Source organism: Triturus cristatus, chromosome 7 (genome assembly GCF_964204655.1).
Source record: "Triturus cristatus chromosome 7, aTriCri1.1, whole genome shotgun sequence".
Taxonomy (NCBI): Eukaryota; Metazoa; Chordata; class Amphibia; order Caudata; family Salamandridae; genus Triturus; species Triturus cristatus.
This window is the reverse complement of record NC_140590.1, coordinates 1,340,629,481-1,340,652,702: the sequence shown is the minus strand read 5'-3', so window position 1 is coordinate 1,340,652,702 and position 23,222 is coordinate 1,340,629,481. Positions and strand designations below refer to the sequence as shown.

The 23,222-nt window shown below is 42.7% G+C and overlaps 1 protein-coding gene across 3 annotated transcripts in view; it reads right to left on the bottom strand.

Moving 5' to 3' along the window:
* Positions 1–23,222, bottom strand: part of LOC146812000 (uncharacterized) — a 356,521-nt gene that overhangs the window by 192,300 nt on the left and 140,999 nt on the right. For all 3 annotated transcript variants that reach the window (XM_085618974.1, XM_085618975.1, XM_085618973.1), the window contains 2 exons: positions 12,175–12,246; positions 11,611–11,752 (listed from right to left, as the gene is read on the bottom strand). In XM_085618974.1, coding sequence (XP_085475100.1) covers positions 11,611–11,752; positions 12,175–12,246 — 214 coding nt within the window. The remainder of the gene's footprint in view (positions 1–11,610; positions 11,753–12,174; positions 12,247–23,222) is intronic.

Sequence of the window (23,222 nt, the reverse complement as noted above, 5' to 3'; positions counted from 1 at the left end):
TTTTAGGCCGCAAGTTAATAATGTTAACTACTAGCTTTATAAGGGCAAAACAGATACAATGCATTGGATTTGTGCAGATAAGGCTTTAAAGTGCATAATGCGTATATAAACAGAATTACTCAATTTTCAAAGACCTGCGTGAACGTACAATTGCATTAAGAAAACCACTGACTCTAAAAATTAATTCATCAGATCCGAGCATTAAAAAGTGTTTAAAAGCATGGTTGTGGTCAGTCAAATCATATTTCCTGCAGTAAGGGATTAGGTAATACTTTGTATATTTCCTATAAAAGCCACAGCCAAAAATAAAATGGAGCATACTCTGGGTACCACCATGATCACAGGGCAATGTAGTTTTTCCAGATTTTTAATATAGCCCAGTGGAAAGCAGATAAGGTTTACAATGCTCCTATCCCTAAATCTAAATAATAAGCTCCTGTTCCACCTGCCCAACTTTTTGCGTAGATAGGGCTGGGGTAACGTCGAAGATTCAATATATAGCTCCTGGATCGTTAAGTAGTTTATTGTAGATGGTTTCAGTGAGTCCACTCTTTCCCTCTCATTGTAAAAATGTTGATAAAGTGCCCTTCTCACCAGATTTTTATGGGAGCAATCAATCTGGTGGAGATCTGTGAAAAGGTGACCATAGTTGACACTCACAAGGCTCCTTTCCACCGCATTTATCCAGGGGATTAAACTCGATTTCTCACTTTTCAAACAGTCCATAATGATCTCACGGGAAAGGGAAACTGCTGGGTTTTGCCAAATCCTTAACCAAAACAATGCAGGTCTGGCTCTTATAAAATCCTCAATATACTGTAAATTTAATTCTTTATGACATACATAGGTCGGTGCGCTAATAACCCCCCCCAAGATCTTCCGACAGAATCTGTTCTCTTCTCTTTGTAACTCTGAACAGTTCGAGAACCCCCAGACTTCTGCTCCATACGTTCCAGTTGGGAGACATTGAGTCCGATAAATTTGTAATAAACTGGAAACCACATCAGCTCAATGGGGTTGGCGAAGAGAGATGACAGAGTTAATAGATTTAGAGAGTTTGTTCCTCCCCATTGCAACATGGGGTTGCCACGAACCACTATTAGAGAATAGCAGACCCAGATAAGGGAAAGTGCATGTGCTTTTCAAAATGTTTTGACCTATCGCAATCTTGGAGATTTTGTAATTTTTAGGGCCACAGGTCATTATAAAAGATTTACTAAAATTGGTGCACAGACCTAGATCGAACATGTAATTAACAAATCCCGAGATTAAAATGCGCAGAGCGTTCGGGGTGCGGCCCATAAGGACCGCATCATCTGCGTAAAGTAACGCCGGGATGGGTTTCTGATTTATAATAGGGACGTCCTTTGTCAGATTGCATAGGGAGTTAGTTAGTTCATTAATGTATGATATAAAAAGCAAGGGGGCCAAGACGCAGCCTTGTCTCACCCCCTTGCCAATTAAAATGTCATTTGAAACCTCGCCTTCGTTATTTATCCGAACGCGGGCTTTCAAATTGCAGTGGAGGTTGGCCAAAAAGTGGACTAAAGGTTCATCTAAACAATAATTTAAAAGAATAGACCATAAGCGGGAGCGATTTACAAAATCGAATGCTGAACTTAAATCCATAAAACCAAAATATAAAGGGGATTGTTTAACTCTTGTATATTTGGCCATCAAAAGATTAAGATTCAAGCATTGTTCCACCGTACCAAGTATACTCCTAAAACCCAACTGGCAGCGATGGATAATAGAGTTCTCGTCGGCCCAAGTACTGATTTTATTAAAAAGAACCCTTCCAAGGACCTTCAGGGTGTTATCAACCAAAGATATTGGTCGATAACATCCCGGGTCCATCCTATCACCTTTTTTAAAGATGGGTACGAGGGTACTATTGGACCATGTCGGGGGGATGGATTTCTTACTCAAGTTATTAAAAAGGTTACAGAGTAAGGGGGCCCAAAAACAGGTATTAGATTTTATCTGGTCAATGGACAAGCCATCTGGGCCAGGAGCCTTGTTACTAGCACTATTGGCAATAGCTTCCTCCACCTCCTCTAATGTTATAACTATGGTGTTATCGGGGAAAATATCTCCGACCACAGCATAGAGCTTAGAAAAATGATTAACCCATGAATCACCAGACATTCTATCACGGCGCTTTGTACTCGCTAGCGCTTCGCTCGTTGTAACGCAATTTACTAAGCGTTTTTTAAAACAATATTCCTTGTTTTGTATTTCTGTTACTTGCCTGTTTATACCTTGCTTTTAACTGCATTCTCAGTTGCCCACACTCCCGCACTATAATTTGAGACTTCACCGCTATTTTAGCGGATTGCTTCACTGTATCTTTGCACCTTGGCCGCCATCTTGGGGGAATGGATTAAGCGGGTGGTGCCATTGCACTGAGCGCTCTAGTGATCAGCTCTAGTGATCAGCTGGGCGTGTGGGGAGTCATTATTTAAGCTGACCGCTTGGTCTCGCGTACTAAGGGACAGCCAGACATTCTATCACAGCGCTTTGTACTCGCTAGCGCTTCGCTCGTTGTAACGCAATTTACTAAGCGTTTTTTAAAACAATATTCCTTGTTTTGTATTTCTGTTACTTGCCTGTTTATACCTTGCTTTTAACTGCATTCTCAGTTGCCCACACTCCCGCACTATAATTTGAGACTTCACCGCTATTTTAGCGGATTGCTTCACTGTATCTTTGCACCTTGGCCGCCATCTTGGGGGAATGGATTAAGCGGGTGGTGCCATTGCACTGAGCGCTCTAGTGATCAGCTCTAGTGATCAGCTGGGCGTGTGGGGAGTCATTATTTAACCCTCCCTCAGCTCGCGCAGCGGTAACGCGCAGCGGTCGCGCCTGACTCGTGCCTGAGTCAGGCCAGAGTCCTGCCCGTCTGCGTCACGGAGGCGTGGAGGCGGACCCCTATCGTGAGTGTTTAATCTCTGCATTTGCTGTTTTGTGTATGCCGAACATGTTGCCCAGGGATGCTTCGCCACCTCTCGCACCCCATTGGACGCATTCTAAGATTCCTGCTCACTCAACAGCACTTCGAGGTGGCCTCATCAATGCCCGTTCCATCTGTAAGAACGCCCAGAATATTCATGATTTGATTTCTGAAAATATGCTAGATTGGGTGTTGGTTACCGAAACTTGGCTGAAGCCGTGGTGTAATCCGGACCTAGCCATAGCCTTACCTCAGGACTACTCCATTCAGCGGTTAGATAGACCCATACAACGAGGTGGAGGCATTGCTATTATTCACCGCAGTACCTTAAAATGTTCTTCCTATGAGCTGGTTGACATCAGAGGGGCTGAAGCTTTAGTCTTCTCCCTGACCATTCACGACTCGTCTACCTTCTCTGGGATATTGATCTATCGCCCCCCTGGCCCAGCGAAGGAATTCCTTGACAGTTTGGGAAACATATTAAGCGATTTAGTGCTTAGATTTTCTAATTTTACTGTGTTAGGAGACCTAAATTTGCACCTTGACACTCCTTCTGCGCCAGGAGTTGATAGCTTCATGGAGACTATCAATGTTCTGGGACTCACTTTATTGACCCATGAAAGTACCCATTCAGGAGGTCACGTTTTGGATTGTATTTGCTCCAACTCCACCAGTCTTGTTGTAAATTCACCCTGCCCACAGATCTGGTCTGACCATTTTTTCATACCTTTTTATATTTTATTAAATCACAAAACTATGAGACCGAATCGTCACAAGATTCCCACTTCTAAGTCTATGTGTAAACCTAATTGGAAGAATTTATCTATGAGACCCGAGTTGATTGAATCGCTTATAGCTACTGCTCCTAGGACAACAGGGAACACTACTGGAGACAATCAAGGTTTTTGTGATTGGTTAAATAAGATAGGCCACCAATTAGACCCCATTAGATCTCGGATCTCAAGTTCTAGTACCAGAACAACAAAGAGGAAAGCCCCTTGGTTCTCATCTGCCCTTCTGTTAGAACTGACAGAGCTAAAAAAACTGGAACGGAGATGGCGCAGGCTATATGAAGCCTCTGCGCGGGACATCTACAAACAAGCAAGAAGAACCTATCATGCTCATATAAAATCAGCTAAGAAAGCCCATTTTCTCCAGGCCATTTCTATGGCAGCTCAAGGCAACAAGGAGAAAGAAATTTTTAAAATAGTTAAAGATTTTACCAATCCGTTAGTTCTTCGGCAGGAAATCCCGCCATCCCAGAAACTCTGTGATGAAATTGCACTGTATTTTGAAAATAAGATCGTGGACATTGTTAAGACCTTCCCCCAAACTTCGTCCACGGTAGAATTCACAGATATTATGGAGAACATTGAGAGCAAGGAAAGCACTGCTTCCCTAGAAACATTCTCTCACGTAACGCTAGAAGACTCTTTAAAGGCCATTCTTGCCTGCAAATCGGGCTCACCTTTTGATCCATGTCCCGCATTAGTCCTACATACTCTAGCCACAGTAATGAATCCCATTATTAATGGGATCATTAACTCATCTCTTGCCACAGCGGATATTCCAAATGACTGGAAACTTGCTGCTCTTAAGCCTCTTCAAAAAAAAGCACTGGCCGACCCGACCACCCTCTCCAATTTACGGCCAATATCCCTGCTCCCCGCTCTATCCAAAATGACTGAGAAGTTCGTGAATTACCAGCTCACGAGTTTCTTGGAAGATAATAACATTCTGCATTCCAATCAGTCAGGGTTCAGATCTAATCATTCCACTGAATCTGCCCTGCTGTATACAGCAGAGACCCTTCGGATGGCCTTGGACCGGGGTAAGAAAGCCGTATTAATCCTACTTGACCTGTCGGCAGCCTTTGATACGGTTTCTCATAACATCCTTCTGAACCGTCTGGCTGCCGCAGGAGTAGGTGGGGCGGTTCTGGCCTGGCTAAAAAATTTTCTTACTAACAGACAACAAGTTACAGTGCTTGGTAATTTTCAATCGGAGGCCAGACCCCTTTGCTCTGGAGTTCCTCAGGGATCAAGCTTGAGTCCTCTGCTCTTCAACTTGTATATGGTCCCCCTGATGAAACTAATTACAAGCTTCCAGATTAGTAGTGTTTCATATGCTTATTTTAGTACTAGATGGTGACCATTTAGAAAGTGAGGACAATCTCAGACAGTGCCTAGCTGCTACTTTTCATTGGATGGCGGACAATCACCTCAAATGCAACGCTGGCAAAACAGAAATTATCCCTTTTGGTAAACAAAATCTGTTTTCCCCAACAACTTGCTGGCCTGAGGATGCTGAAGTTCCCCCTATGACCATCACCTCTGCCCGGAATTTGGGCATTAGGTTTGATTGCCAGCTATCCTTCAAACAACAAGCGCTGACAGTAGCAGGCTCATGCTTCGGCATAATAAAATCACTGAGGAAGTTTTTTGACCTCCTGCCATTGCCAGCTAGGAAGACAGTCGCAGTTGCTCTGATTACCTCCAGGCTGGACTATTGTAATAGTTTATACGCTGGAACCACTAAAACTGTTCAACGTAAACTACAAATAGTCCAGCACGCTGCGGCTCGTCTAGTACTACGCTGGCCTCGTAAATCATCTGCATCAGCCGCACTGAACACACTCCACTGGCTCCCTATTGTTAAAAGGATTCTTTTTAAGATCCTTCTACTTACTTTTAGGGCCTTCCATCAGCAAGGCCCGAAGTATTTGTGTAATGGCTTTAAACGTTACCATCCGGCACGTTGCTTGAGATCCTCAGGATTGAATCTGCTCACCATCCCTAAATTCAAGCTAGCCACCAAGGGTGGCAAATCTCTCTTCGTCTTGGGCGCTAAGGCTTGGAATGGTCTTCCCTCCTTCATTCGTTCCTTGTCGCAGGAGGCTCAATTCAGAAAGGCTCTGAAAACATGGATCTTTTCTCTTACTGATGCGGCTTGCCTAGCAATGGTGTAGTCTTGGTACCAGTGTGAATTATGTCTTCCCCCCTCAACTTTTCCAGCTGGTTGATTTAGCGCCAAGATGCTCCTTGGAGTGGTAGCCGCGCGGTATAAATTCACCTTTACATTACATTACATTACATTACATATTGCAGTTTATCGGAGTAATATTACTACCCAGGGCTCTCAAGTTCTTTACTTCTCTCCAAAACCCTGTCGAGTCTTTTAGGGCAGCAGTTTTAGTCAGATTATCCCAGTGGCTTATTAACAACTCCTCAGATCTAGCTTTTAATGTATGTTTATATTTAAGACGTAATGATCTGACAAGGGACACGTCTCGGGGTTTAGCTTCCAGGGCCCTTCTGAGCTCTCTGTTGGCCCTCGAGCAATTGGTGTCAAACCATCTGGGATTATTTATGTTGTTCTCTCTTAGGGGTTTGGAGATTGCCCTTTTTATAACTGCACATAAATCACAGAAGGACTTGATTATATCAGGGCCGCCGAATGTTAAGCAATTAGAGATCAGTAAAGGGTGATTCCTAATCACATTAGCTAGAATCTCTTGATTATCAATCCCCCTCCATACAATCCTAAGCCTATCTGTAGATACGGTAATGTTTGAGGCCCCAACCTCGTGTGGACCTACAGGTTTTTTAATGGATTTAAAATGAATTACTATTGGCAAGTGGTCACTATATGAATTACTGACAACCTCAGATTTAAATAAAACATCACTGAGGAGGGAAGAGGTGAACACATAGTCAATAGTTGTTGAGCTACCGCGGCCAATGAAAGTAGGGACCGGTGCCTTTTCCTCAGCAATTCCACTGTAGCCCATTACATCATCTAAATCCCTGCTATATAATAGATCCAATAATTCAATTCCTCTTCTACAGGGCGGGGATATAGAATGAATGTGAGCATTAAAATCTCCGCCTACACAAATGCCATCAAATTGGCCATACTTTTCTCCGTTCGCAATATCATCAATAAAATTAAACAATTATATAAAAGTAGGGTTAGGGTGGTTAACGAAATCATTGTTATAAAAATTTATAAAACAAATCTTTGACCTTGCAACATATTTCACAGCTATCAAATGTTTACTAACCACATACAACGGTTCAATTTTCACGTCATTGGAGATTTTAGCCCAGATAGATAGACCACCACTGGGTCGCCCCATGGCGGGGGATGGTACAGTGAGGTTATGACAAAAAAAGCCCTCCAGTAATTGAATACATGTGCACCATGTTTCTTGCAACATTACCACATCAAAATTACTTATCCAAGTAACCCATTCCTTAATTTTCATCTTGCCTAGAAGCCCAGCGATGTTCCAACTAATGATATTCAAAGTATCAGTCGGTGAAATGGTAGGGGAAAAAGGAAGGGCGATGGGAAGATCGGGGCATACTACATGTGGAGGTACTAATCTGCCTGGGCATGGCTTATGGATACATGCGGAATTTGCCTTTTCCAGAGGGACAGTACTAGTAACCTCATCAGGTATATTAAAAAATGTTGGTGGTAGTCAATCTAGACTTCCTAAATCAGATAGGGCGGAAAATCTATTGGATAGGGGAAAAATAGTAGGGGCCGTTTGGAATGGTCTATGAGGGGGCCTATAGAAATAACCCAATGGAAGGATGTACATTACAGTAGACAGACTGACATGAGTGTTATGATTGTCCATTAAAAAATCTAACTGAGTTTGGGTGTCTATACAGTCCCTACTAATATTTTTGTGTTGTGGACCCACCCAACTCACCCGACGGGCTGATATAATCTCATTTGAGATGTCCCATCTTGCCCCTTTGTGTTTGGTCAACCAATCAATGCATTTGTTGTGTAATTGTACCCATGATTCCCTCTGACCGTCTTTAAGGGCAGGGGCACCTGCTAAAACTAAAACGTATGGGCAGGCTTCTGGGGGTAAGTGAAGTGGCGGCCCCTGATTATTAGTGCATCTATTTCTTACAGGTGCACCTCCACTATTACTTACGCCATCCAAGGTGATGCCTGTCCTGGCTAGAGGGGTAGCTAGTGGGGTAGCAATAGCCTTAGCATTTAGACTTACAGTTTTGCCCGTTGCTGTTCCTGCTACTTTAGAGAGTTCATAAGTTGGACCAATGTTCCGTACGAGTGGGGTATTGGCTGGGCTGCTGGCTGAGCTGCTGTTAGAGAGAACAATTTTGGAAATAGTTGGGCCTTTGATGTTACTAGACCCAGAGTCAGCAGTAACAGCCAGACCACCCTCCCTCAGGCCGTTACATAGTAAATCCAACTCCTTCATGAATTTCTCCCCCCGAAGAGCATCTAAACTAATAATGCCTTTCCTTTTGGTTTCTTCTTTTTTTACAAGGTTTTCGATTTTATCTAATCTCTTAAAAATAGTATTAAATTGTTTTGCTATTTGGATTTCAACTTGTTTAAAAATGGTGTCTACGATGGTTTCGATCAGGTTGCCATTGGGTTTAGGTTGGGTATTTCGATCAGAGAACTCGGTCTGTGTACAGACAGAATTTTCAATTCCCTCGGGGGGCACCAAGGAATCCCCACGGGTGCCTTTGTCCAAAGCTGAAGGCTGTGGTCTACAGGCAGGGGCAGGGAGTCTCTAGGTGCCTTTGTCCAATGATGATAGTGGGGGCGATAGATCCTCGGTGTCAATTAGTGTTACTATTTCACAATCTTTGTCTTTATTCCACATGCTCTGTGGGGTGGGTTGATTTCTGCAGCAGCTTAGTTGTTTCCTTTTATTTGCAGTACTTTTGGCAGGGCCTCTTTTACGCTTTTCCCCTGCTGGTTTATTAGTAGATGACGTTATGTCTGTTTCAAGTTCCACTAAAGAGTCAACGACAGGAACAGTCGGCAAACTGGTGACTCCAGTAGTATGAACTGATGTGTCGACTTGAACAGTTGGTTTTATAACAGTTACAGTAGGGGAAAGTGGGGGGCCGTGGTTAAAGGTAGCCGTTGGGGATTGAGGGCATAGAGGAATAGTAGTAGATAACCCAGTGGACATCCTTCTTTCAGTGTCTGCTATCTCATTGGTAACCATGGTGAGAGCATTGGCCAACAGTTTATCAATTGATATGGGCAACTCAATAGAGACGGCGGGAGCTACAGGTACAATCGTGTTCATACGTTTCCCCATAGTATGTTCAGTTACCTTCGCAGCCTGATGTGGAATAAGGAGTGGCCCGCCCAACCACTGAGGGCCACAGAGGGCCCCCCCTTTGCCCGGGCTTTCCCCGGGCGCTCCCGCGCGCGACTCGCGGGGCGAGTGGGCGGTCTCTCCTTTATTCTCACCTCCGGGCGCTCACTGCGCGTCACGGGCGCGCCGCCCCAGAGGCTGCTGGGGGCTGTGGTCTGCAGGTAGGGGCAGGGAGTCTCTCGGCGCTCCCGCTCTGCCTGTTGCTGCTGCTGCCGCCGTTTCCCTCACGGCTCTCTGCCCAATGGCACCACCGCCGACCTATGGTCAGTCTGTTTGCGTGCTCCCCAGGAGCTCCTGGCCGGGCTCTCCTTTATTCTCACCTCCGGGCGCTCACTGCGCGTCACGGGCGCGCCGCCCCAGAGGCTGCTGGGGGCTGTGGTCTGCAGGTGGGGGCAGGGAGTCTCTCGGCGCTCCCGCTCAACCTGTTGCTGCTGCTGCTGCAGTTTCCCTCACGGCTCTCTGCCCAATGGCACCACCGCCGACCTATGGTCAGTCTGTTTGCGTGCTTCTACTAATAGAGCTAAAACGAATACTGAATAATTCTGGGAGCGGGATTTAAACACCACATAGTCCATTTCTATATGGAGAACAGTTTGGATTAAAATCAGAAAATCTTCCCAGGCAGCAAACACAATAAAAACATTATTCTACATTTATAATGACTACTTCTCACTTCAATATCCAAACACAGAATTAACACAGGTATTGCAGAGGATTGCTGGACATGTTCAATACCGTATGCTGACCTAAACCACTTTCTTTCATGTGCCCTTCTATTTCTACATTTTGGTTGCAAGTTTGGAAATAAATGAATTCCATCTTTGATTCAAGTGTGCCCTTCTCCATATCTAATGTATTTTTGGGAAGTGTGTTAGATGACTGGTTGGGTGTGTCAATGAATGTTAAGATACTGGACCTGCTGCTAGCAGTGGCTTTTCAACAGATCACAACACATTGTAAAATAATGCTCAATCGTCATTCAAAGCGGGGTGGTACGCAGTTTGTCATAACCACAGACTAGATACAGCTTACATGTAACCTTTATGCTTGTCCTAAAACTAAAAGCCTTCTGGTGTCCAGTTACTTCCTTTCTTAATAAACCTGCCAAAGCATGGGACACTTGTTCTCCTGATATGCTGCAAGTTTTTCAACCTCCTTGAACTTTCAAATTTAAGAAAACTATTTTCTGAGCTTTATATTTATCTATTGTATACATTATCTACTCTATGTAATCTTATCAGACTATTATCAATATAAATCATGTATACCCCCCTTCTAGCCCTTCATTTTTCACTTCCCTCTTATGAAGAATATGTACTATGCTTTTACATTATATTGTAATCTGGTTTTTATGGCTATATTTTATGATTGTAATAAGCCTTTTACTTTTAAATTAAAAAATGTTTATGGTATATATATATATATATATATATATATATATATATATATATAAAAATATATAATATAAGGTGTTATTGATTTAAAAGAAGTCGGTGCTCCATGCAGTGTGTAATGAAGCCTCTGAAGAAATGCTCGAGGAGCATGAAACGCGTCAGGCACAGAATTCATTTTGGACTTTGTTTCATGGCATTGTGCTGTTTCCTGCATAATAAATACGAAGATTTTCTACCTGCAAGTTGGCTCTTTCAAATGGGGTGCTTTTTGTGACTTGGTAATTAAAACGGCTGAATCCCGGTCGTTGAAGAGCCCTGCCACAGAAAAGTGGACCGAGCTGTTGTCACTGGACAAGCAGCAAAATGGGCAGGAAGATCGTAATGCAGGTTTGAATCATGCAGCGCAAAGGCTTTGTGACAGTTTCCAGACCCACAGTGGTATTTTATTTTCTTAACTGACATTGCACAGGAGCTGCGGACTCAGCGTTATTTGGCACTACTAATACCAGCAGGCTCTCGGTGAGCCAACGCCCACTGGGGCAGGTGTTATTGATTTAAAAGAAGTCGGTGCTCCATGCAGTGTGTAATGAAGCCTCTGAAGAAATGCTCGAGGAGCATGAAACGCGTCGGGCACAGAATTCATTTTGGACTTTGTTTCATGGCATTGTGCTGTTTCCTGCATAATAAATACGAAGATTTTCTACCTGCAAGTTGGCTCTTTCAAATGGGGTGCTTTTTGTGACTTGATATATATATATATATATATATATATATATATATAAAAAAATATATATAATATATGTGCACTGTATTTCCTAACCATCACATTATGATCACAATAATGCCAGAAGGTCCTTTAACATGCAACAGGATAGGGTGAGATGGGTTCATGCTTCATAGAGTAAATACAATTGATCAGCAACAGAACTAAACTAGCTGCTTGCAAGGGAACCACTAGGTGAGCTCACACTAGAACTAAAAATAATTACTTTACGCAGCTTTTAGGGAAGAATGGGTACATATTGTGCCAGTCTTCCACCAAACCCCTTTTCCCTCCAGCATACTGCAAAACTGCACATAAATAGTCATCTTACAGGTCTCTGTCCGACTCTTGGTCTGCAGCGGGGTCGTCTGCAGCGGGGTCGTCTTCAGCGGGGTCGTCTTCAGCGGGGTCGTCTTCAGCGGGGTCGTCTTCAGCGGGGTCGTCTGCAGCGGGCTTTGTTTTTCTTGAGAATTCTGTCAAACAAATCAGGAAAACTTATTCAGAAAAGTAGTAAAGGAAGTTCATTGTGTAGAATTAACCAAGATGATGAATGTTCGCATAGAGAAATATATCTAAGCGCTGACTTCTGAGCCCAACAAGCCTTCCCTTCTCCCACCATTCCCTTGCTTGCTTGAGACCACCCAAACTCCTGTTCCTCTTTACTAATTTCCAGGGGCCAATATTCCTAACTCCCATCTCACAACTGATTTACTGAGCACTTAGAAGGTTCCAGATTTCAGACCCCAATTCTGAGGTCCAATTTCGACATGCAGATTTTCAGAACACTAAGCTGCAATTTCCAGGGCCTAACATCAATGTCCCTCTGCACAGTGAAAGTTTGAAGACTGTCACATTTGCCCCACACTTTCCTCACACCTGATAGGTCTCTCCTCACCTCGACGGCAGACACACTGCTATGTCCATTGATCTGGTAGTGGGCCTGCAGTCGTTCCAACAGCTCTGTGTTCTATGAAGAAAAAAGATGTTCATCAGCATGTGAAAGTCGGTACCATTGCCTCAGGAAACAACACCATCACTAAGCGTCAAACAAAACTAAAAACAAAGTCCGACTTTTTTGCATATTCTCTTCCCTACAAGGACCAAGCATGTTCTCCAGCTAGATCAACCATTCCAATCACCATCCCTTCATTTCAGGAGTGTTCTAGCACTTGAGGATAAATCAGATAGAAGGAAACATAGAATTGTTTTGCCTCAGACACTGAAGCTCAGTAGAAATAGAAAAGGCAGACATGTTTCTTTCCATTCAGATGTATAGAGTTACGTGTCCTTTGCATAAACGTCCACAGTTGCATTAGCTACAGTACTGCCCTCCTAGGAACAAAGCCCAATTTTGGTCTCATGAGCCCTATTGAGGTCCAATTCTGAAGGCCCAAGGCATTACATTATAGAGGAGCTTTGAGTTTATTTAATTTAGACCTTAACAGGAACCAAGCAAGTGCACCGCATGTCACACCAGAGACAACTACAGCCCAGGATGGATTTTTCCACAGTCACTAAAGAAGGAAGTGGATGGCCTTATAAGTACACTCTTCGGGGTAACAGCAGACCTCATTCAGTATACAACACAGATTCCCAAGAATCTTCAAATCATTACAACTTTAATTCATGAATATTAATTGACATTATTAATATCGCCCAAGAACCATGTTCTATAGCCCACAATGTCAAAGCTTACTACCTACACAGTTCCCTTCTTTATACTCAATTGATTAGTCTATGAATCTACTTGAAAGCCATGCCATTTGAAGACCAGGGGCAGGTCAATTAGAATTTTGTCATATTAAGGCAAATGTATACATCTCTACAAATCCCACAAATTTCAAATCACATACATTCAGTTCTTCTGGCGGAGTCCTGAAATGCTATGGTAATGGCAAGAACCTAAAGGATGGTGACAGAGAATATCTTTGGATAGTGAGACTAACCAACTTTAATTACAGTAGCTTTCTGAGGCTCCAAAATAGAAGTTGACATAGAAAACAAGTATCGGAGATACCATGCTGGCTTTAGTTTACTGGCATGTTGTAGGTCTCAATCATCATTTTAGTTAAAGTGGTATTGAATTGTTCTGCTGCTCTTCTTACACAGCAACCTTGTATTCCAGGAGGATACAACCTTATAAGATTGAATATCAGCACAACTGTGTGCATGCAAAAGGGTGTTTCGCAGTGGATAAGTGCCTTTATTGCCATTTGAGAGGATTCAAATAGTATACTGGAACAAGAATTACAAATTAATGTTGATTTGATGGCTGAACCTTACACCCAAACAACGTCTGCACTTCTAGCCCTAGGTATATTGTAATATTGATTCTTACAAGGCTCCAGGAAAAGAAATAAATGGTAGAATATTTCAGGAGTTCAAGAAACTGCTAGACAAAACTTGGTAATTATCCAGAAGGTTCGGCTTCCGTACCGGAGGGGTCAATGAGTATCTAATGGTCTGATGCATACAAGCTTGCTGGCAACATACGCCACTCAATATGTAGTCTTTAGAATGTGGCTAATACAGATAAAGAATTGCTTTAGAAGTTTAATAATTTAATCATGAGAATAGCGAATGGCTGCATTAATGGATAAGAGATGCTCGTCCTAAATTGATTATAAATTTAGCATGGGCCTAAAATTGATATTCATGTGCCAAATTTAACTTAGCTTGAATATTAAAGTGTTTTCTACTCTCTATTTTGGTTAGGAAATGGAGACTGTAAAAAACTGGCTTGTTGGTTGACTGGGGTGCAAACCCTGGCCAAGCAGCAACTACAGTCCTTCTCAGGTTAAGGCATAAGCAAACCTCAGGTTAATCTGTGCTCACCCCCTTGGTAGCTCCACACAGAGCAGTCAGTTTTGACTTCGAGGCAATGTATAAAGTAGTTGTGCAACACCTCAAACAACAAATCAGTGAAAACACTACAAAAGGAGCCCACAATGGATTTAGAAATAGAGTACATTTTAACAAATAAAACTAGACCAAAAGGACAAAAATCCTATTAGTAGAACCGGATACATTAAATTGATAGTTTTTAGTGACAATAGTGCCACTAAGCCCAAAGTGCTACTGGGGAGAGCTGGTAGCACCAGACCGGGAGAAAGTCACATTTTCAGGTCAACCGTGATGGAGCGCGGGCCGACTACAGGGACCTAGTTAGGCCCGCTGAGCAGAGTATCTTAAATCCTACTTGTTGAACGTTGCATGGATCCGCGTCGAAGATGCATGGCGCAGCCGAAGCACTTTGTTGGTTCTGAGATGCAGCAATGCTGAAGCTAGAGGTCCTGTTGTGTGAGCATAGAGGATCCCATGGACAGAGCTTGCGATGCAAAGTCTGGCATGAAGATTCTGCGCGCAGCTGGCGATGCGTCAGTTGAGAGGAGCTGCGAAGCTGAGATGTGGAGTCCGGTGTCGTCAAGGCTGCAGTCGGCGAGAGATATGAGGACCTGAAATGAGGATGCTCTATGCAATTGAGACGATGTGTCAGATCCAAGGACTGGGAAGAAGATGCGGGCCTTTACGATGGGTCCAATCCACGCAGCAGTGACTATTCTGCTCAGGAACGCTCGGCTTGGCCAAGAAGCATTGCCTCTGCTTGGGGATGTGTTGCTCAGCAGAGAAGATGTGTCGTTCTACTAGCAAGCACCTTAGGCCCACTTCCAAGGGCCAGGTACTGGAGTGGCACCACTTGGCAGACTAGACTCACAGAGTCCAGGTGAAAGGTTGTTGGAAGCAAATGATGTCCCCGAGGCTTCAAATAAGCCCTTGTAGTCACTCTGGGTTCAAGAGATGCAGGTCCAGCCCTTCTCATCCAGGCAAAAGAGTAGAAGGTCAGCACAGCAAAGCGGGAGCCCAGCAGAGTGGAAGTCCTTCAGCAGCACAGTAGTCCTTCCTGGCAGAGTATCCACAGGTCCAGAAGTATACTGAAATGGTGGTGTCGGAGATCCTTCTTTTATACACAGTTGTGCCTTTGAAGTGGAGGGATGCTTCTGGAGGCAAACCTTTGAAGTGCACAAATGCCCTGCCCTGGCTCCCAACTAACTACAGGGTATACACAGTCCTTTGTGTGGGGGCAGGACACAGTCTATTCAGGTGTAAGTGAGGCTGGGCCCAGCTCCTCCCTCTGATCCTGCCAGTGAACGTCTATTCAGTCACACCTAAACTCCCACTTTGTGTGGCTGTCTAGGAGGAATACACAAAACCCAACTGCCAACTTTACCCAGTCATGTGACTAGAGGCATGCTGCAGGCACCAAATGGCTAAGTCAAAAAAATACCAACTTTCTAACTGTGGCATTTTCAGAATTGTAATCTAAAATCCGACTTCACCATATGTTAGGATTATAAATTAGGATTTTAGAGACATCAAACCTGAAACAATGATATCTTCCCATTTGGAAATTACACCTATAAGATGTAATAAAGTAATCTCAATGCTATCCTATGGGAAATACTGGCCTTGCAGTAGTAAAAAATGTATTCAAGAGTTTTTCACTAGCAGGACATGTAAAGCTTAAAAGTATATGTCCTGCTTTTTAAATAAATTGCAACTGGCTTTCTAGGCTGTCCAGGGCCTACCATAGGGATGACATATGTATTAAAAAGGAAGGTTTCTGGCCTAGCAAAAGGTTATTTTGCCAGGTTGAAATGGTAGTTTAAACTGCACACATAGGCTCTGCAATATCAGGCTTGAGACATGTTTAAAGGGCTACTTGAGTGGGTGACACAATCAATGCTGCAGGCCCACTCGGACTTGCACTGAAGCACTCACAGAGCTTGAGGCTTCGCAGACTGTTTGAGGAATTTTCACCGCGACACTCACGACCCTGTCCCTTATGATCACAGCTCGCACGTACCACACAATGCTTCTTCAGTGCGATTCTCCCTCATAACCACCCGTGCATCTTCGTGAGCATTGGACAAGTTGTAAGGCATCCCTTGCCATATATTGATTAGAGTGGATCCCCCACAAGTATAACCAGCTGGTGCACTTTTCGGTCGCTTGGCCTTGGATTTAGCTCCACAGATGGATCTCTTAATCGTGTGGCTGCCCTTCATTCCCCAGGCCACAGTTTACAGTGCTTAACCTACACAGATGCTACAAGACTGCGTCCAGGATACACATTTATTTTGTGAAATCTATGTCCTGATGAGGACCTTACTTAATACGGGTCGAAATGCCATTAACAAAAATCGGCGGGTATACGGCTTCTGGCACTTAACAAGCTTCTGTAAATATGTCTCCTCCAGTAATCATGTTTTGTACCACTTAAATCAATGCCCTCTCGCTGTTATTTTCACCTCTTCAAGTGGCTCTTGCGCCATTCACATTTTCTCTCATGAGCACTGTGTGTCTGCTGTATGCACACTCAGATTAACATTAAAGCAGTCCCAACATTATTCTTGTTCCTACTGTGAATACAAACTGTGATAATCAATCCTTGGTGTTTCTTTTTTTTTTCTATACAATTACTTTACTCCGTGGAAATAATTACGTAATTATTACCCGAGACATTGTTGTATGTTACTATATTCACCCAGGTCTCAACTGGGTTTATAGCTTTTCTCCAGTTGTCGTTAATGGCCCAATAATAGCATTTAATTTACAGGCCGTGGGCACAGAGTCAATATCACCATGTTTAGAGGAGAGAGCACGTGCACTTTAGCACTGGTTAGCAGTGGTAAAGTGCTCAGAGTCCTTAGGCCAACAAAAATAAGTTCACAAAAATATGGAGGAGGCAGGCAAAAAGCTTGGGAGGGGTGTGAGGGGTGGGAGAGACCACCCTAAGTCTGACAGGTCTAACAGACACTACCTTATTAATACTTACTTACTAATAAAAGGGGGGGGATTTTAGTGGAAGATGCTGTGTAGAGATTTACCATATAGCGATCCAAGAGGAATGAGTTCGCTGGCCAAGTTCATTAATATGTGAAGTTTACCCATCAACTGGGAAGATGTAATGAAATATGAAGAGATGCAATCCATGATCTCAAAGGGATTTCGTTTACCGATTTATTAGCAATTGATTATCACTTGAAAATAGTTTTGTTGATAAAAGACTCCATTGGTATTTATGGATTTAGAACAGCATCTCCTTTGCAAGTAAAGTCATTAGAAGGACTGATGTTGCTTCAGCCAGCTACAAAAGTTCAATTTTCTCCCTCAAAGTGAAGTATAGAATTATGTTAATCTTTGTAAGATTGTCATTACCTTTTGTGAACATGGCCTCAAGTTGTAGTGGTAGGATATCAGGCTTGTCAGAATTGAGAAGTAATCCTTCCTGCTGTAAAACATCAGTTTCTAAAATATATAAATGTACTTCAGACAATAACATACCCGCCAAGAAAACCTATTTGGAGAACATGCCATGGACCTCAATAATATATGCAGGAATTGAATTTGAAAGAGGACTCTTTTTGAAGACACAAGGCAGCAGAAGCTACTCTCTCCAAAATGATCGCTGAATGTCATGTAATAGATTCACTTTCGAATAATGTTTTACAATGCATTTCCTTGGACTTGAGTCTAGAGACAAATTTACTCCACCAATGATAATTTTCAACAAGGTTTCCTGGTCTATTAAAAAAAATATCGCCAAAAGGCCCTATGGTGGATAAGCCCCTTGAACTTAAAAAATGAAAGTCCTCATCAAATTTGTCAATAGAGAATTGGGCAATGAAGAGGTCACTTGCCCTATAGGAAAATACTTTCAATGAGAATAGAATAATGGAACTGGAAGATGTGTGCCCATTATCTGGAAATCTAGGAGTAGTATAATATTTACCCTTTTCAATTATATGCTTACAATTGTTATATCATTAGGTCAGTATTCTATGTGCTCTTTTTTCATTCTGCATTTGACTGCCAATTTACAATTTCCTTTTTCTTATTAGAATGTTTTATGCTTCATGAGGTTATTCGCCCAGTCTCTATGCCTTATGTTGTTATTTTGATGAAATAAAATATTTGCCCAGCATCACACAATTTGGAACAGTTAATAGTCAAGCATATTACAGTTAGGTTGAATAGATTATTAAAGTCATTAGACCTTCAGGGCTAGTAACATGTTCATGATTTTTCGAGACCCGTAATAAGGTAACCCAATGTTATCGTATGCAAGATGAAGGCCTCAGAGTAGGGAAACAGTCTATTTTTCATTACCAGAACATAAAACTTAAGAGTACATGTCCAGCTTTTTAAATACAATGCACCCAGCACGATTGGCTGTTTAGGGCCTACCTTAGGGGCAAAATATGTATTAAAAGGCGCGTTTTAGACCTGGCAAGGGATTTATTTTGCCAGGCCGAATTGGCAGTTTAAAGTTGCACACAGGCTGCAATGGCACGCCTGAGACATGTTTCAAGAGGCTATTTAGGTGGGTGGCAGAACAAATGCTGAAGGCCCACTTGTAGCATTTAATGTACCAGCCCTGGGTATGGTATACCAGTTTACTAGAGACTTGCAAGTAAATTAAATATGCAAAACGGGTGCGAGCCAAATTCTACTTTAGGGAGTGAGTCCAAGCACTTTAGCACTGGTTAGCAGTGGTAAAGTGCACAGAGTCCTATGGTCAACAAAAAGAAGAGAGCAAAACAGGAGGGGAGAAGGCAAACATTTGGAGGGAAAAAAACCCTAAGGCTGACAGGTCTAACAGGGACATAATTGAAGACTAATGTGACCCCCGTATGGCATACAAACAGCAGAGACCCTTGGTTTCAGAGCCGCATCGGAAAGAAGGCAGTGTGGTATGAGTACAATCATAACTCATCTGACAGTGTAATGCCTGGATCTACAGAGAGGTCAGTAAACCAAAACATTATATTTTAGGCTAGTAGCTAGGCTATAATGCACATGTGAAACTTCCTAGCAGCTAGTTGTACCCATACTAGTAGGTGGCAGAGGATACTAATTTTGTCTGGCCTGAATATGAATTATTCCAATGCAAGATTTAAACTAAGCTGCAGTAATGAGATGGTCAGTGTGTTGATGATTAAAGTTTTTGGGACTTGGTTCAGAGGTAGTTTCCGAGATCTGATAGAAGGCAGTCTCCAACTGCTTTCAAGAGATGGGCTTTGCAGAGAGGTACAGCTGGGTCTTGGACTGCAGTCAAGCCAGCGGCTTCAACTTACTTGATGTGGCCAGAAATAAGATTCTGGTGGGTTTTTAATGGAGTTGATGGGGGGGGGGGGGGAGGGGGAGGGGGGGGGTTGATCACAGTGCTAATTGCCCTTCTCTGTAAAAAGGCTCCTGCATGCCAATACGTATGTCTTTTAAAAGGTCCAGATAGCCAGCAAGAATGCAGATTGCTGGAGATGGCAGTTGTATCAAAGTACAATACAAAAGTGACAGAGGTTGGAGGAGGAAAGACAGGAGTAATTTCAAGAACCCCACGTGTAAATAGACAATTTGGCACTAGAGACAAGTACCCCAGGAGTCTGGGTAGCCAGTGTGGGTCTTGAGGATAGTCTGTTAATAAAAGAATGGTTCAGTTGCTTCTTTAAAAATATTAGATTTTTACAACATAAATTTATGATTGACATCTCTTTATTAACCTTTCAAAACACAATTCGTGAAAAACACCAAGAAGCATGGCACAGAGCAACGCAGCACTCTTTAAAAGCATCAAGATGAACATAAAAGAAAATGTTCAATCAAAGAACCCAGAGATCCCACCCCCTCCCAGCATGTGGAATCTGTGCAAGGTATAGTGTGTCTTGTGTCCTTGGTAGTCTCTAGAAAATGGCTATGAAATAGTAGGAGTGGCGATACCAGTCACGCGTAATATATGCAGGGATTCAGGGCATGTAAGTTTTCTAAATTACCCTGAGAGGAAAGCAATGAAAGGGCACCACAACTCCCCATAAGATTCACTCTGCGCAGTAGGGAAGAGAGTAATGTTTCCATTCTCAAGGTAGAAGATATGCGGTGTAGCCAGCCTTGATGTGTTGGTGTGTGTTCTGTGCCCCCATGTGTCAATATATTCCTCGAGACCTATCTGACACACTCTACAGGGTTTCAGGGGGAAGGTGAACGCATTTGGGAGTCCCGTACTGTGTAGGCAGGGAAGTGTGGGAGAGGCATGGCTCAACGAGTGTCGATGGCAGTGAGAATTGTGTTCAGTTATATATCTGGACACTCAACTAGAGTAATCCAGCAACATTTTGAGGTCCTTTTCTGAGATTTCTAATGTAATAACCAGTCTACTGGAGGTACCGGTGACCCAAACGTACAATATGTCACCTAGATGGTTTGATACAGGATGGTCCAAGGCATGAAGGATCCTCAAGAGAGCCCTGAACACAAAGCACAAAGATTTTGTCAAAGTCAAGAAGTGCCTCAATTTATAAAAATGGGAGTTGGCTAGGTGAAACAATTATCTTAGGGAAGAGGCTTGGACAGATCTGATCAAGGCAAGTACCCCGAGATGTAGTTTTAAATTCAGAGGTATTATTAATAGTACCTTACTGGCCCCCAAAGCGGCTTCATCTCTGGAGGCACATATCAATGAAGACTGTTGAGTGTCTTATTTTGAGGATAGCTTTACCTGTTTCCACTGAACACGGAGAGGGTGAGGTGGAAGGTACTGTCATTTTGAAATTCTCTTGAGGAAGTAAAGAAGGGCATTATGGGATTATCTAAGAACAAGGCTACCGACCCTGACAGAATCTCGCCCGATTTTTATGTAAATGATGTTGGTATTTGGAACCTAGTTTTGACCTCCGGCATTATGAGACGCGATAGCTGGTCCCCCAGAGTTTTCCAAAAGTGGGATAGGAATAGCCCTCATTTCAATAGACCCATTTCATTGCTTGAATCTATAGTCAAGGTTGTGGAGAGCATCCTCCTGCCAGACTCTCTGCATGGAAAGACGAACATAATGCTCTATCTGAAGTCAAGTATGGCTTTTGTTCAGGAAGGTCTACAGTAGATAATCACTGTTTAAACCAGGGTCTGGTCCGAAGTAAATATACAATTTTATGCCTGGGTTCCATCCATTTAGCATTCATGGACCTCACATCTGCATTCGACTGGGACAATCGAACAAAACTGGCAAATTATGTTGTTGGGTCATCATTCTGTTCTTAAAAAATCTTCACAGAGACACTATGGCCTCGGCACACTATTCTAAAGATCTAAAGTGTGCGAGTGGCTTCAGCATTAAAAAGCTGTATTTTGGCCCCATTTAGGTTAAATTTTTATGTCCATAAACTGGAACAAGCCATGGTCACCACAAAAGCGAATTGACGACAAGTGGGGTCCCGTCGACTGTCGATGTTATACACGAACAACGTGGTTCTCATGGAAAGGACTGTCAGGGGCCTGCTGTCTCTGTTTAACTCTTGTTAAATTTAAATTCATGGAGGAGTTGGACCTATCAGTTAATGAGAAAAATTCCTTTGCGATGGTTGTTCGTCTCCACTCTACAACATCTTGAGTCCCGTGCCTTTCCAAAGACTAGCGTGCTTTCATATTTGGGCTTGCGGTTTGATTCTGCACTGAGCTGGCATATTCTCATTGGGAGGATTTTATTCGGGCAACTGCTGCTGTTTTTAACTGCTTCAAGGTTGGTTCGCAGATCCATTGAAGCTCTACTTCAGATTTATAGTTCTAAGTGTATTTATAAAGTTGTCTATAAAAGCAAAATTTGGGAATACAGCAAGCAGGTTGAGCTGCAGACAATGGAAAATGTGTTTTTTGAGGAGTCTCGTGTGTCCCACAAAGTGCCCCTACATTTTCGGTGCATGAAGAACTAGGTGTGGGCTACATAATGGATGTCATGCCTTTTGCCCTCTTTTGCTCTAGATAGACATATGGACAAGGCCTGGAATCAAACTCAGGAGCTTTTAACTGGTTGTTTATCCCTCAATTACTCACTTCACAATCAATGGCTCAAGTATATCAGGGACTCCTTCCAGAGTTTAGGTAGGGGACTGATTAAGTACCCCAGATGGGATATGTAAGGCTGACCATGAATGGGTGAAAGAACACTCCTTTAGTCAGAGTTCTATGACCAAAGAAGAGATCTCCCTAGTGCAGCCCTGTGCCGGTCGGGATATGTTGAAAACAGTGGCACGACAGAGCCGTACCTCCTCAATGCGAAAAGTAGGTAGGACTGTATTTTGTTAACCAAGTTTCGGTTGGACCCATTGCCCTTTCTGCTGGCTTATCCTTGTGGTAGGAACAGGGGTCACAAACTTACATCCTTCACTGCAACAAAAAGGTCCCAGCAGGATGCCCTGCATTCGGTTATGGTTTGTCATTTTTATGCGCTGCATAGGAAGACGTATATTATTCCCATTCAAGTCAATCAATCTTTATTTGGATTATACAGCTATCCACAAAAGAATAAAAACAGTAGCATCTGATACGTAAATGACAAATTTCTTATATTAAAATCATTATAATATAATTAAATAGTACAGATTTGTGCATAGAGATTACATTATCGGCTGATAACTCGAATCAGTGTAGGAAAAGTAAAAAAAGTGATTTAGTGCAAGTTTTGTCTTAGGCCTTACATTCCAAGCAACGTTTGTTACATTTGCATCACTGGGTAAACGGTCTAATGTGCAAACAAAAATAGCAGCTCAATCAAATGCAATCAGCTTTCTCATATGGTCCATCAAAAGATCAATAAAAGCACCAATACCATGATTTACAGGTAAATATATCAAAAGATGATTCCAGGCATGTTTGTGGCACTTACAATCAGAAGCAAACATACAGAAGAGAGTAAGGAATAAAACCATAGGCAAAAACATCATTTGTGCTAGATAAGCAAAGAAATTAATCTAGATATTACTGTAGATATCCATTTAGTGTAATGCTTCTGGATGTCTGAGTGCCTTTCGTCTCCTGAGGACTTAATGCATGTCAGGATTTTGCAACTGGTATATGAATCATTCAGATTACATAAACATTTAAAAGCCTCTC